The sequence below is a fragment of the Monodelphis domestica genome, chromosome 8 (genome assembly GCF_027887165.1).
Source record: "Monodelphis domestica isolate mMonDom1 chromosome 8, mMonDom1.pri, whole genome shotgun sequence".
Taxonomy (NCBI): domain Eukaryota; kingdom Metazoa; phylum Chordata; class Mammalia; order Didelphimorphia; family Didelphidae; genus Monodelphis; species Monodelphis domestica.
Window position 1 is genome coordinate 199084472 of NC_077234.1, and position 13973 is coordinate 199098444.

At 39.9% G+C, this 13973-nt stretch overlaps 1 protein-coding gene across 3 annotated transcripts in view; it reads left to right on the forward strand.

Moving 5' to 3' along the window:
- The window catches only part of LOC100618161 (zinc finger protein 420-like), a 42839-nt gene extending 29385 nt beyond the window's left edge, over positions 1 to 13454 (forward strand). For 2 of the 3 annotated variants that reach the window (XM_056807810.1, XM_056807811.1), the window contains exons 3-4: positions 260 to 355; positions 3169 to 13454. In XM_056807810.1, the coding sequence (XP_056663788.1) occupies positions 260 to 355; positions 3169 to 5147 (2075 nt within the window). In that variant the 3' untranslated portion in view covers positions 5148 to 13454. Of the gene's footprint in view, positions 1 to 107; positions 164 to 259; positions 356 to 3168 lie in introns of those variants that run through there. The other variant, XM_056807812.1, reaches the window with a different exon arrangement.
- The last annotated feature ends 519 nt before the right edge of the window (positions 13455 to 13973 follow it).

Genomic DNA, 13973 nt, shown 5'->3' on the forward strand with positions numbered 1-13973 from the left:
TTAGGAGTTTCTGCCAGAATGAACCAGAATAGGATGGGGTGGAGTTTTGTTGCTCTTTCCAGTTCCCCCAGCAGGGAAACAGGCACATCTTACCCTGGGTTTCTGCATCATAGACACTGAGGAGTGAGAAAAAACTGCTGTGGGAACCCGATGGAGAGATACTGTAAGTGGAATCTCTGGACTCCCCCATATTTCCCCAAAGAGAATTCAGTGACGAGCTTCTCTCCATCCTCCTTCCTGACTGTTTTCCCATGCCCAGGGCTTCCAGCATCCCCAGAAGATATAATCTCTTATTTGGAGCAGAGGGAAGACCTTTCGATGGTGGAGCAGGAAGATTTGAGAAACTGCTACCCAGGTGAGTGAGGTAAAAAGAGATTTAGGAGAGCTAGAGTTACCAGAGACTTGTATGTGCTCTGGTGAAGCCAGGTCTAGATTTGGGAACAGGAGGACCTGACTTGGAACCCTTTTTCTTTTCTTTTTTATTTTTAAACATTATTTTATTTGGTCGTTTTCATACATTATTCACTGGGAACAAAGTTCATTTTCTTTTCCTCCCCTCCCACTCCCCCCTGCCTTTCCCTCTCCCATAGCTGACGCATGATTCCACTGGTTATCACATGTGTTCTTGACTCGAACCCATTTCCCTGTTGTTGGTATTTGCATTATAGTGTTCATTTAGAGTCTTGGAACCCTTTTTCAAAAGTTTTAGCAGAGGTTCCTGGGCAAGTCACTGAACCCCTGAGCCTCCTTTTCTCCATCTGTAAGATGAGGCTGTTAGACTCCATTTCCTGTCAGCTCCCTTCAGGGGATTGGTCTATGACCTTCTTAAGAGGTCAGTGTTTGGGAATGAAGGGCCCTGGAAGTTTCCTGCAGGTGCCAGAAGGGCACCTCCACTCTGAGCTCTTTAGTATCCAGAAACATGTACAACTATTTGCTTTGTACCAGGTCCTGTGCCAAGTTATAGGAGACATAAAGGACTACAGTGGACATCCCCTGCCCTCATGGAGCTCACTCTCTGCTAGAGCAGACAGCATTTGGATAGTTCTGTAGAAACCCTCTAGATCCCAGATCCAGGGCAGCTAATCAAGAGAGGAAAAGCTCTGAAGAGAAAGAACTCTTAGAGAGGTCTAATATGAGGAGGTGGCAAATCAACGAAAGGGGGAAATAACCAAAATTTTAAAGACAAAAATAAAAGTCACTCTTTGCATAGGGCATGGTAATGTGTCACACACTATAAATATTATCTCACGTGATCCTTATAGGAGCCCCAGGTGTTACTTGATACTATTATGTCTATGTTATCAAGTTGAGGAGTCTGACATAGACAAAGCTCCTGTGAATTGCCCAGGGAAAGCCCTAGCAAATTTCTGAGGTAGAATTAGAATGCACCACCCTACCTGTATCAAGATTTTTAAGAAAAATATCATGAAAATTCTGGAGTATATGTAAGATGGGAAATAGGAAGAGAATTCTACAAGCTCCCTTGCTGAGGGATGAAAAATGTTTCCTTACTTTTAGCTTTGTAACCAATAAAGAAAATGAATTACTACCTACCTTGTGAAAGGTTTGTTTTTTCATTGACTCATGCAAGAAGTATATTAAATGATGAATGTGGTTGTAGATCAATGGCACATATTGCTTTGTGTATGTTTTTTTTTTTAAACAAAGTTTCTCTTTGTAAGGGTGGAATTTCATTTTTCGTACTACTGGGAAATTGGATCCATTCTTACTGAAACTACTGAATGACTAGCCTGAATTACCAAATAATTCTTTTAAGAAACCCCAAAATAGAAGAATGATAACATAAATATATTTAAGTTCAAACCAGAAAACCACAGCATTGCAGTGAGTGGTCTGTGAAGGGCTGTTTTTGTACAAAGATTGTGTTCAGTGATGGTTTCTTAATGACCTCTACTCTGTATATCTAGTGACTAATGTTTACAAAGACTCTGCTATTTCTGCTGTAAGAATGCAAACCCAGGTAACATCTTGATCTCATGATTACAGATTTGGTGAAAAGCAATTACAGAATAACCCAGAAATGGACAACTTCTCATGTGTAGTAACAGCAATGATAGTCTGTGCATGCCTGTGAGCATAAATGACCAACCTTCCTGGAAGTTTGGAAGAATTTGATATCAAATTGAGAAACTAAAAGAATATATTACACTTAGTAGCAGTCAGAGTTTGAGGTTGTCATTTAATGTACCCCAAAAGCATCCTAGTCTTGGTTAGGATCTTTTGGAATCACTGCAAGGAAAAAAATAATTCAATTTATGTTTGGAATTCCTGTTTTCCAATAGAAAAAATACCATTTTAACAAAATTTGGTGCCTTTATTTATTACTTAAAGTGTCAGTAACTGATTTTTAGCTCATTTGTTGGAGCAGTATCTCATATCTCTAAAGGATTCAAAAACCAATAGATGGGAAGGACACAAAAGAACTACTATGAAAGCTTGCAGCTCATTTTTAAAAATGATGGACTCAGAGTTACTGTATGAGACCTATTTTTAAACATGGGCAATGTCATATCTTTGTTTCAATTGTATTCAGGAGAAGGACTTCATGGTAGTGAAATGAGACATTTTAAAAAAAGCAATATCTACTATCAAGAAGTAGGGAACAGAAGAAAGTTTTTTATGCCTTGGATAAATGCAAATTAGTGATTTTTCTTCCTTTGATCTTAGATATTGTAAGAAAAAATAAGTGAACAAATCATCTAGGAAACTATATAAGTAGTACAAATGAGCTAGATTGTGAATTTATTGGAATATTTAGTATATATGTACCCCATTTTTTATAAATATGAAGATATGATTGATTATGTAGACAATGAAAATGAAAGCAAAAAGGAAAGGTGGAATGTGCATTATCTAGTAAGTTGGAGAGAGCATACGCCATCACAAAGTTTGGTTTCAACTGCCAGGATTTGACTCAAGTCACTCCACCACCATTCTGAGGTGATAGTCTCAGATAGGAATGTAATCATGCTAGGGTGGCCAGAATCACAGGTTTGTTATGAAGAACCAAAGTTATCATATGGGAGGCTGTTTGTTATTAAATTGTTCTTAAGTTTTGAGGTAATGGTTTTTTCAAAGGATGGATTGTGCCCATTTAAGTTTCATGTATGTGTGACTATGCTTGTGTTTTACTGTTTCTTTCGGAAGGTGAGATCAGACCTGATATGAAAGTGACTCCAACAGAAGTGAGCTTTTCTGTGGAAGAAACTAAGAAACAAAAACTCATGAGTGATGTTCCAGGTAACTTAGCTTGGAGAAAGTTCTGTGTTGAATTTCAAAATTCATACCTTCCTGAACATCAAAGAATGAACTCGGAGGGAAAGCCTCATGAATGTAATCAGTGTGGAAAGACTTTCATGCACAGGGCCAGTCTTGCTGGACATCAGAGAATCCACACTGGGCTGAAAACTTATGAATGGAAGCAATGTGGAAAGACATTCAGTCGGAACTCTAGTCTTTCTCAATATCAGAGAATCCACACTGGCGAGAAACCTTATGAATGCAAGCAATGTGGAAAGACATTCAGTCGGAAATCTAGTCTTGCTAAACATCAGAGGATCTACACTGGCGAGAAACCTTATGAATGTAAGCAATGTGGAAAGACATTCTTTCGGAGATGTAGTCTTCACCATCAGAGAATCCACACTGTGGGAAAACCTTATGAATGCAAGCAATGTGGAAAGACATTCAGTCGGAAATCTAGTCTTGCTGAACATGAGAGGATCCACACTGGCAAGAAACCTTATGAATGCAAGCAATGTGGAAAGACATTCTTTCAGAAATGTAGTCTTCTTCACCATCAGAGAATCCACACTGGCGAGAAACCTTATGAATGCAAGCAATGTGGAAAGACATTCAGTTGCAAATCTAATCTTGCTGAACATCAGAGAATCCACACTGGCGAGAAACCTTATGAATGCAAGCAATGTGGAAAGAAATTCAGTCGGAAATCTAGTCTTGCTAAACATCAGAGGATCCACAGTGGCAAGAAACCTTATGAATGTAAGCAATGTGGAAAGACATTCTTTCGGAGATATAGTCTTCTTCACCATCAGAGAATCCACACTGGTGAGAAACCTTATGAATGCAAGCAATGTGGAAAGGCATTTAGTTTTAGCTCTGGTCTTTCTAGCCATCAGAGAATGCACACTGGGGAGAAACCTTATGAATGCAAGCAATGTGGAAAGGCATTTAGTTTTAGCTCTGGTCTTTCTAGCCATCAGAGAATCCACACTGGGGAGAAACCTTATGAATGCAAGCAATGTGGAAAGACATTCAGTCAGAACTCTAGTCTTGCTACCCATCAGAGGATCCACACTGGGGAAAAACCTTATGAATGCAAGCAATGTGGAAAGACATTCAGTTGTAGCTCTGTTCTTTCTAAACACCAGAGAATGCACACTGGGGAGAAACCTTATGAATGCAAGCAATGTGGAAAGACCTTCAGTCAGAACTCTAGTCTTGCTAACCATCAGAGGATCCACACTGGGGGAAAACCTTATGAATGCAAGCAATGTGGAAAGACATTCAGTTGTAGCTCTAGTCTTGCTGAACATCAGAGAATCCACACTGGGGAGAAACCTTATGCATGCAAGCAATGTGGAATGGCATTCCGTTATAGCTCTGTTCTTTCTAAACATCAGAGAATCCACACTGGGGAAAAACCTTATGAATGCAAGCAATGTGGAAGGACATTCAGTCAGGACTCTGGTCTTGCTGAACATCAGAGAATGCACACTGGTGAGAAACCTTATGAATGCAAGCAATGTGGAAAGGCATTTAGTTTTAGCTCTGGTCTTTCTAGCCATCAGAGAATGCACACTGGGGAGAAACCTTATGAATGCAAGCAATGTGGAAAGGCATTTAGTTTTAGCTCTGGTCTTTCTAGCCATCAGAGAATCCACACTGGCGAGAAACCTTATGAATGCAAGCAATGTGGAAAGGCATTCAGTCAGTCATCTAATCTCACTGAACATCAGAGAATCCACACTGGGGAGAAACCTTATGAATGCAAGCAATGTGGAAAGGCATTCAGTTATAGCTCTGTTTTTTCTAAACATCAGAAAATCCACACTGGGAAAAAACCTGAAAAAATCCACACTGGGAAAAAACCTGAAAAAAAATGAAAGCAATGTGGAAAGATGTTCAGTCAGAAAATTCGTTTTGCTATACATAGTGGATTCACACTTGAGTGAGACCTTATGAATGCAAGCAATGTGGAAAGACATTCATTTGGAGCTCTTCTTGCTCTACATAAGAGAAATCTGGATTTTCACTTAGAACTCTTAACTTGCTCTAAGATTAAGTGCAAATGAGCATATGATTTGTATCTAAAGAGATACCATAAATAAAATGAGGGGGCATATAATAATCCTCATTTTATATCAGTTTATTGATAAGACAGAAACTTGTAACCAAATTGGAAATAGAAAACAGTGTGGTATATAACATGTTACCTTTGGCATGTTAAATTCAAATTTTTTTCTACAAACAAATCCAATAAAACCAAGGTTAAAACGTAGAAAACAGTTATCCCCTTTAAAACATTTTCTAATTAAAGTCCTAATATTTCGTTTTAATCACAGTTTCGAATACTTACGTCATTTCATAGCATCTAAATTTAAAGTATAGTTAATTCAGTAGAGGAATAATGTCATTGCTCCATAGAAGCAATTTTAAAACTAAAGGTATTGTTTTGCCAAAAGTCTGTGCAAATGAAAAACTAAATTATAACATGATATTGTCAACTTTAAAAGAAAACTATTGACAGCCAAATAATTTCTATTCAGTTGAATGCATCATCAAATTATCTGACAAAAAACTTGCATCTATTAGCTTGGCCCTTTGGCCTGATAGGGAATAAACTAGTGTAATATGACTTTTACAATTATATTTATTTCTACAATTTCTCAACATGTTACTTACACATCAAATTTTAAGCCTATTTTTCATTAAGATCTGTGCCACCTGTACAAGTTCAAGCATAATCATACTGGTAGAAAGATACACATGAATATGCTACATTACAATTTATTTTTACAGGCCCATCCAATGTTGATTCACAATTTTAAATGGTAACCTAAAGAATCTTCTCTCAAGAGACACTTGCTGTCATCTCCTGAAATGACATGCACCTTTACTGCTGCACATGCTCTGTCGCAATCTTTCTTCTTTCTGAGTCTTTGGGATGAAGGAGGAAAAGAGGCAGGTGTTAAAGAGATGAAGAAAGTGGAGATGCAGAGATGATTCCTAGTGATAGGAATCTACACAAATTTAGGTTTGGGGTTAGGAATCTGCCCAAATTTAGGGTTAGAGCCTCTCCTAGAAGGCAAATGCATGCTCTGGCCTGTCTTATTTCTGTCTCTTGTCCTTATTTCTCAAGCGTCAACAGTAACTTTGTTGCAACCTGAACAGACCCAATCCTTAAGATCCAAGAGTCTTCTTTCTAGGATCTTATCTCCCTAAAGTGAGGTGGTATGGTCACCTGGTTGTCCAAGAATAGGGCAAAGCCTGAGCCCCAGAAAGCAGGAAAGGGCCTGGATCTGATTTAGGCAAAGCTTTGCCTTGTGTGAATCTTAAAATTTCTCAGACTTGTGAATGTTAAAAATTCTCAGACTCTATCTTAGAACATTTGGTTAAGACAATTCCCCAATTTAAACAATGAAGGTACTTGATCAGGAATGTGAGAACTCTTTAACATTATTCCACTGATACTTAAGCATACTTTAGGGGAAGATAAAATTGTAAACTTCCTACTGTGGCATTTAAAAAGAGCGGGAGCCATAAACTGTAAGAATTAAAATGGTTGTGGCCATAAACTGTAAGAGTTAAAATAGTTATGGTCATAAATTGTAGTGATTAAAATAGTGGAAGACTTAATTTATGGCTGCTAAAGGAGTGGGTGAGTAAATTGTGACCACAGAAAATATGTTTTCACTACAGTGTCTTGTTTTAAATCAATATTTAAGGTGGTCGCCAGGGAAATATTCCCAATTATGAATATACCCAAGTCAACTGGGTTTTATAGAGACTTTAATTAATACAATGAGGAATTAAAGAAAGAGAGAAAGAGTAAGAAAGGAATAAGTTTGAAGGGCCTTAAGCCAACATGGCCTAGACCTGAGTCTTTAGAGAGAGATCAGTCAGTCCTTAATCACTCATCACAAGATTTGTCCAAGCACGAATATAGACACCAGTTCAGCCAGCCATCCTTCTCCAGAGAGAGATTCTTCTGACTGTCCTCAAGAGCCTCTCCCAAGAGACTCCTTAGAGACTGTTCCTTCAGAGCCTCCTTAGAGCACTCTCCTTCTGACAGCCTCCTTAGAGACTTTTCCAAGAGATTTTTTTTCAACAGACTGTCCTTATATAGGGGGTTTTCTCCTATGTCACGTTCCCCTAAGTTCTTCCATCTACCAATCACAGTAGACGTTTTCCAAAGGACAGCCCATTCTGAATTCACACCTGAGTAGACTAATCCTTTTAGTAATCCACACCTGAATAGGCTAGACTCTCTGTGTGAGTTTTTTCTTCTTTGCTTCTTTTAAGTTCACAAGTTGCCTGACCTTTATAGGTACTTAGCACCCCTTTGTATTCTAAAAATAGGCATGGCTTAAGTATGGGTGTAAGTATTTTTCATTGTTCAGCAAGGAGTTTTCTCCCCTAAAGCAGGCTTAAGTACGGGTGGAGTAGAGGACTTCACATTTTTGATCTAAGTAGAGTTCTCACTGTCCAAATGGGGAATTGTCCCAATGGAGAATTCCCCAATGGGGAATTTTTTAACATTCACAAGTCTGAGAAATTTCAAGATTCACACTACTGAACAATGGAAAAGTACTTAACTCATACTTATAGTGAGGCAAAAGCCCTTACGCTAAGTCTATTTTTAGATCTAATACAAAAAGTTGCTAAGTTCCTATGAAGGTCAAATTAATCACTAAAAGGTCAGGAAACTTGCAAGGGACAAGCTTAACAAAAGAGGTGTAACGTTTAGTCTACCCAGAGAAGTTGAGAACTAAAGAAGATGTGAATTAAGAATGGTCACTCCTGTGAAAATGTCTACTGTGATTGGTAGATGTGAAAACTTCGGGGAGGTGATATAGGAGAAAATTTTCTTTAAAAGGAAGAGGTTTAGGCCTCTGAAAGGGGGCAGCTTTCCAAAGCTGAATTGGAGGGGTTGGTGGCTGAACTTAGTTGAGCTGAGGAGCTGAACTGGTGGGTCTCTCTGAACATTAGGGAATCTTGTTTGGGACAAATCTTGTGGTGAGTGGATTAAAGACTGACTGATCTCTCTCTTAAGGCATAAGCCTAGGCTGGCCCAGGCTGGCCTAGCCCTTTTCCTACTATTCCCTCTTACTCTGTCTCTCTCCCTTTCTTTAATTCCTTATTTGTATTAAATAAAATCTCCATAAAACCCAGCTGACTTGGGTATTTCATATTTGGGAATTTTTCCAATGGCGACCACTTTATTTTTAATATAAAATCAAGACACAAAAAAATTATCTTTACAGTTTTGGAAATTCAAAGTCTTGAAACCATATTTTTGGGGTCACAGTTTAAGGCAACCACTCTTTTAACTGTTGCCACTTGTATCACTTCTCAGGATTCAGCAGTCTCCAACCCTAATTATGTGCTGTAGGTCAATGGAGAAAAGGAAAATCAGGAAACCAGCTTCCTGGCTCCACTCTAAATCTAGTCTCTCTGATGTCAGCTGTGTTCTCACCATGGCAAGGCAATTTTGTGACGTCTCCCTAATGGATTCCCTTTACCATCTGTCACAGCAGGCTTCCAAATATCTCCCTTGTCTCCAGCTTTCCCTTATAACCCCACTGCCTACCCACACCTTCTAAGCTGAGAATTTGACCTCATATTTCACTGAACAAAAGCTGGACCTCTGCAGAGCTCTCTTATCCTCCAGATATAACCCAGCCCAGCTGCTTCCTTTTTCTCTCTGGCCTCAGGATCAGAGGAAATGGTCATTCTCTTAGCTAAAGGAACACTCCTTCCATCTGCAAAGAAACCCATCTCATCCCTCACCTAAGTCCAGTCTATTCCTCCTTCCAAGACCCTCATTGTTCTTTCATATTTAGCCTTTCCCACACTAATGAGCTAATGACTTTCTCTGGGGACCAATAAATCATCCCCAATGCTCTCTAAACACCCTCACTTGATCTCTTCATGCCTCTGAGATACTATCCAGTGTCCTTGGATTCAGGGAAAAACTACTAGAAATGGCCATTTGCAGTGAGTTGTGCCAGTGCCTTTCCCCTGTTCTCTCTATCCTTCCCCAAGAATTCTTAGTGTGGCTCTCCTGAAGGCCCAGGTTACTTACCCCCATTAGACTTCTCTAGTGCTCCTTCCCTCTTGGGCTTGGCTGCCCTGGATATGGGATCTAGAGGGTTTCTACAGAACTGTCAGCATAATTAGCTCTAGCAGACGGTGTGCTCCATGAGGGTAGGGGATGTGCACTACAGCCATTTATCAACCCTATAACTTAGCCCAATACTGGCACAGGGCAAGCCCTTATACATGTTTCTGAATAATAAAGAGCTCAGAGTGGATATGCTTAGCTCTTGGCACCTTCAGGAGATTTCCAGACCCTTCAGTCCCAAACACTGATCTCTTAAGAAAGTCAGACCCATCCCCTGAGGGGAGTTGGTAGGAAATGGAGTCCAACAGCCTCGTCTTGCAAATGGAGAAATGAACTCAGTGAGTCAGTGATTTGTCCAAGAATCCCCTGCTAAGACCTCTGAAAAAGGATCCCAATTTGGGTCCTCCTGTCCCCAAATCTATCCCTGGTTTCACTAGAGCACTTAGAAGCCTTTGGTCACCCCAACTCTCTTACACTACTGAACTTTCCCCTCCCTCACCTTGACAGCAGCTCCTCACACCTTATTTCTCCAGCATCCATTGGCCTTCCCTCTGTCTTAAAGGAGACAGCACATCCTTTGTGGGAGGTGGAAGCCCTGGTCAGGGAGGAGGATGGAGAGAAGCTCATCACTGCATTCTCTTGGGGAAGGTGGGGGAGTCCAGTAATTCCATTCAGAGAATCTCTCCATGGGGTTCCCACAAGAGTCTGCCCTAACCCCTCAGAGTATATCATGCAGGAAAGGTGTGCCTGCTACTGGGGGACCTAGAATGACCAACTGCCCTCTCTCCCTTCCTATTCTTGTCCATTCTGCCAGAAACTCCTAAACTCTAAAACTGGGTCCAAGAGTTAGTGTTTTGGGTCCGTCTGATGCCCCAGACACCAAGACCTCAAGGGGATCAATTTTTGTCCCATGTCCCTGCCTGCTGCTCCCTCCATGATGCCTCTCTGAGCTCCATGGACTGTTCTCTTGTCTGAAGTCTGCCTCTTCTCTGAATTGTCTCTGCCTCTTCTAGGGAACAAGACCATCTTCATTAGATCCAATGTTGTCTCAACCAGTCCATCCATCCTGACAATGACAGAGGGTGTGGAAGTAGTGCCTGAGGGAGGTTTACAGGACTTTCTAGAGGAGAGTCTCCACAGTATTAATTGTGGAGAGCAGAGGGTGGAGAAGGGTGGGATACTAATCAAGTACCAGAAAGTTGGTTCTGGGGCATTTTCTTTAGAGAAGGCTGGACATTGTCCATAGTTTTCTGTTATCTGGAAATGAGAGTCAGCTAGAAGGAGAGCAGACAGGGACCTGTGCTGAGAGGCAGTTTACATCTATGAAATCATGAATATTTGTTACAAGTTCTACAGATTTAGCTAATCCTTCAAACTTGACTGAGATAATTTTTTAAAAGTCCCTTGTTACTATCATTTCAAAATGAGTCCATTCATCATCTCTGTGTGACAAGTAATTAAAGAAAAAAAGGAGCAAAATGTTGTTTATGGAGGAGATAGAAATAAAGACAATGTAACATTTCAATTTTGATAACTTATGAAGTGGTTAACAAGAAATTACATACATCTTGTATTTAGAATTGTGTTACAGAGGCTTCATTATGGGGAGGGGAACAAACTGAAATAGTTAACATCAATAAGGCAATGAGGTCTGAAGAGGCTTGCAATTTGCCTCCAGACCCTTTGAGGTTCCTTCCCTTCTCAAGTATCATCAGTCATCCACATTCCTTCATCCACACCTCTGGGGTCCCCCATACTGAGGGGGTTCCCACAGTGAGTGCAGATGTTCGGGTGTGAGTTATGATTTGCCTCATTTGAATAACTATTCCTCCTATCACCATCATATCTGAAGTTTCTATTTCTATTTTCTTGATATCTCTTCTTACAATTCATAATGCCATAACCCACCTTTCCACAGAAATAACATGTTAGGAAAAAAAAAAGCAGCAACCTCCTCTTCCACAGTCTGTGTTGAATGCCCGGAAACTGGCCCCGGTTACTTTCAAGGTAAGCTCTTTGGAGCAACCCCTTTGCCAGCCCTGAGTTTTCTGTCCTTTCAGTAGCTCTGAGGGCTCCTGATGGGATTAGGTTCAGCTGGTTCTTTCAGAAGACCCTGCTCTCTAAGGAGGGAGGGGTCATGGCTTGCCTGGACTCTGATGGCTCCTGATGGGATTAGGTTCAGGTGGTGTGGGCCAAATGATCCCGGAGCCAAAAAAAGGGAGAAAAAAAAAAGCAGCAACCTCCTCTTCCACAGTCTGTGTTGAATGCCTGGAAACTGGCCCGGGTTACCATAACAATATTCATTTGGAATAACAAAAGATCAAGGATATCCAGGGGAATAATGAAAAAAAAAACACACAAATGAGGGGGGCCTTGCAGTCCCAGACCTCAAACTATATTACAAAGCAGCAGTCATCAAAACAATTTGGTACTGGCTAAGAGACAGAAAGGAGGATCAGTGGAATAGACTGGGGGCAAGTGACCTCAACCAGACAGTATATGATAAACACAAAGATCCCAGGTTTTGGGACAAAAATCCACTATTCCATAAAAACTGCTGGGAAAATTGGAAGACAGTGTGGGAGAGACTAGGAATAGATCAACACCTCACACCCTACACCAAGATAAATTCAAAATGGGTGAGTGACTTAAACATAAAGAAGGAAACCATAAGTAAATTGGGTAAACACAGAATAGTATACATGTCAGACCTTTGGGAGGGGAAAAGCTTTAAAACCAAGCAAGACATAGAAAGAATCACAAAATGTAAAATAAATAATTTTGACTACATCAAACTAAAAAGCTTTTGTACAAACAAAACCAATGTAACCAAAATCAGAAGGGAAACAACAAACTGGGAAAAAATCTTCATAGAAACCTCTGACAAAGATTTAATTACTCATATTTATAAAGAGCTAAATCAATTGTACAAAAAATCAAGCCATTCTCCAATTGATAAATGGGCAAGGGACGTGGACAGGCAGTTCTCAGATAAAGAAATCAAAACTATTAATAAGCCCATGAAGAAGTGTTCTAAATCTCTTATAATTAGAGAGATGCAAATCAAAACAACTCTGAGGTATCACCTCACACCTAGCAGATTGGCTAACAACAGCAAAGGAAAGTAATGAATGCTGATGGGGATGTGGCAAAGTAGGGACATTAATTCATTGCTGGTGGAGTTGTGAACTGATCCAACCATTCTGGAGGGCAATTTGGAACTATGCCCAAAGGGCGACATAAAAATATCTACCCTTTGATGCAGCCATAGCACTGCTGGGTCTGTACCCCAAAGAGATAATGGACAAAAAGACTTGTACAAAACTATTCATAGCTGCGCTCTTTGTGGTGGCCCAAAACTGGAAAACGAGGGGATGCCCATCAATTGGGGAATGGCTGAGCAAATTGTGGTATATGTTGGTGATGGAATACTATTGTGCTAAAAGGAATAATAAAGTGGAGGAGTTCCATGGAGACTGGAACAACCTCCAGGAAGTGATTCAGAGCAAGAGGAGCAGAACCAGGAGAACATTGTACACAGAGACTGATACACTGTGGTGTAATCGAATGTAATGGACTTCTCCATTAGTGGCAGTGTAATGTCCCTGAACAATCTGCAGGGATCTAGGAGAAAAAACACTATCCATAAGCAGAGGACAAACTGAGGGAGTAGAAACACCGAGGAAAAGCAACTTCCTAACTACAGTGGTTGAGGGGACATGACAGAGGAGAGACTCTAAATGAACACTCTAATGCAAATATTAACAGCATGGCAATGGGTTCGAATCAAAAACACATGTGATACCCAGTGGAATCATGTGTCAGCTACGGGGGGTGGGAGGGAGGTAAAGAAAATGATCTTTGTCTTTAATGAATAATGCATGGAAATGATCAAATAAAATACTATAAAATTTAAAAAAAAAAAGAAATAACATGTTAGTAGTTGTTTTGTGGATTCTTATAAGGGAGCTATGATCTCTCCCTGCTTTACCTTTCCAACTATTTTGGTTAATTCTTTTATTTTTTTCCTCAATGTTTCCACTAAATAAATGTTCTCTTAATCCTCTCCCTGTTTATCAGTTGTCCTTTATTTACTTCCTTAATGTTCCCATAAAATCAGTGTTATACTCCTTTTCCTTATGTCCCTCAAAAGCATAAACTGTCATAATTTTCAATTCTTCAAGATCCATATTTGACCAATTTGGACACCTAGTCATAAAATAATTCTTAACTACCGTACAACTGTTTCTAACAAATTGTATTCTGATTTGTCTAATATCCCAGTCCCTAGCAAGATCCAATTCTATATATCTCCCTCCCTACTCAATAAGCCTATCCATTAACTGAGAGGGATTTCCATTGTCTTCTTCTTTTAGAATTTTTAAATTTAGTCCACATAACTGGCCTATCAGAACAAGCTCTCATTGCTTTTAGTAATGCATTTCTAGCCTGGCATAATTGTAAGTAATCTTGTTCTGAATTTGAGTCCCATTTGGGATCTCAACTTGGCCAACTAGGTGTTCCCTTTCCTTGGGCCTGAATAATAAGAGAAAATATCTTATTTCTTCCCCTTTCCACTAGCAGG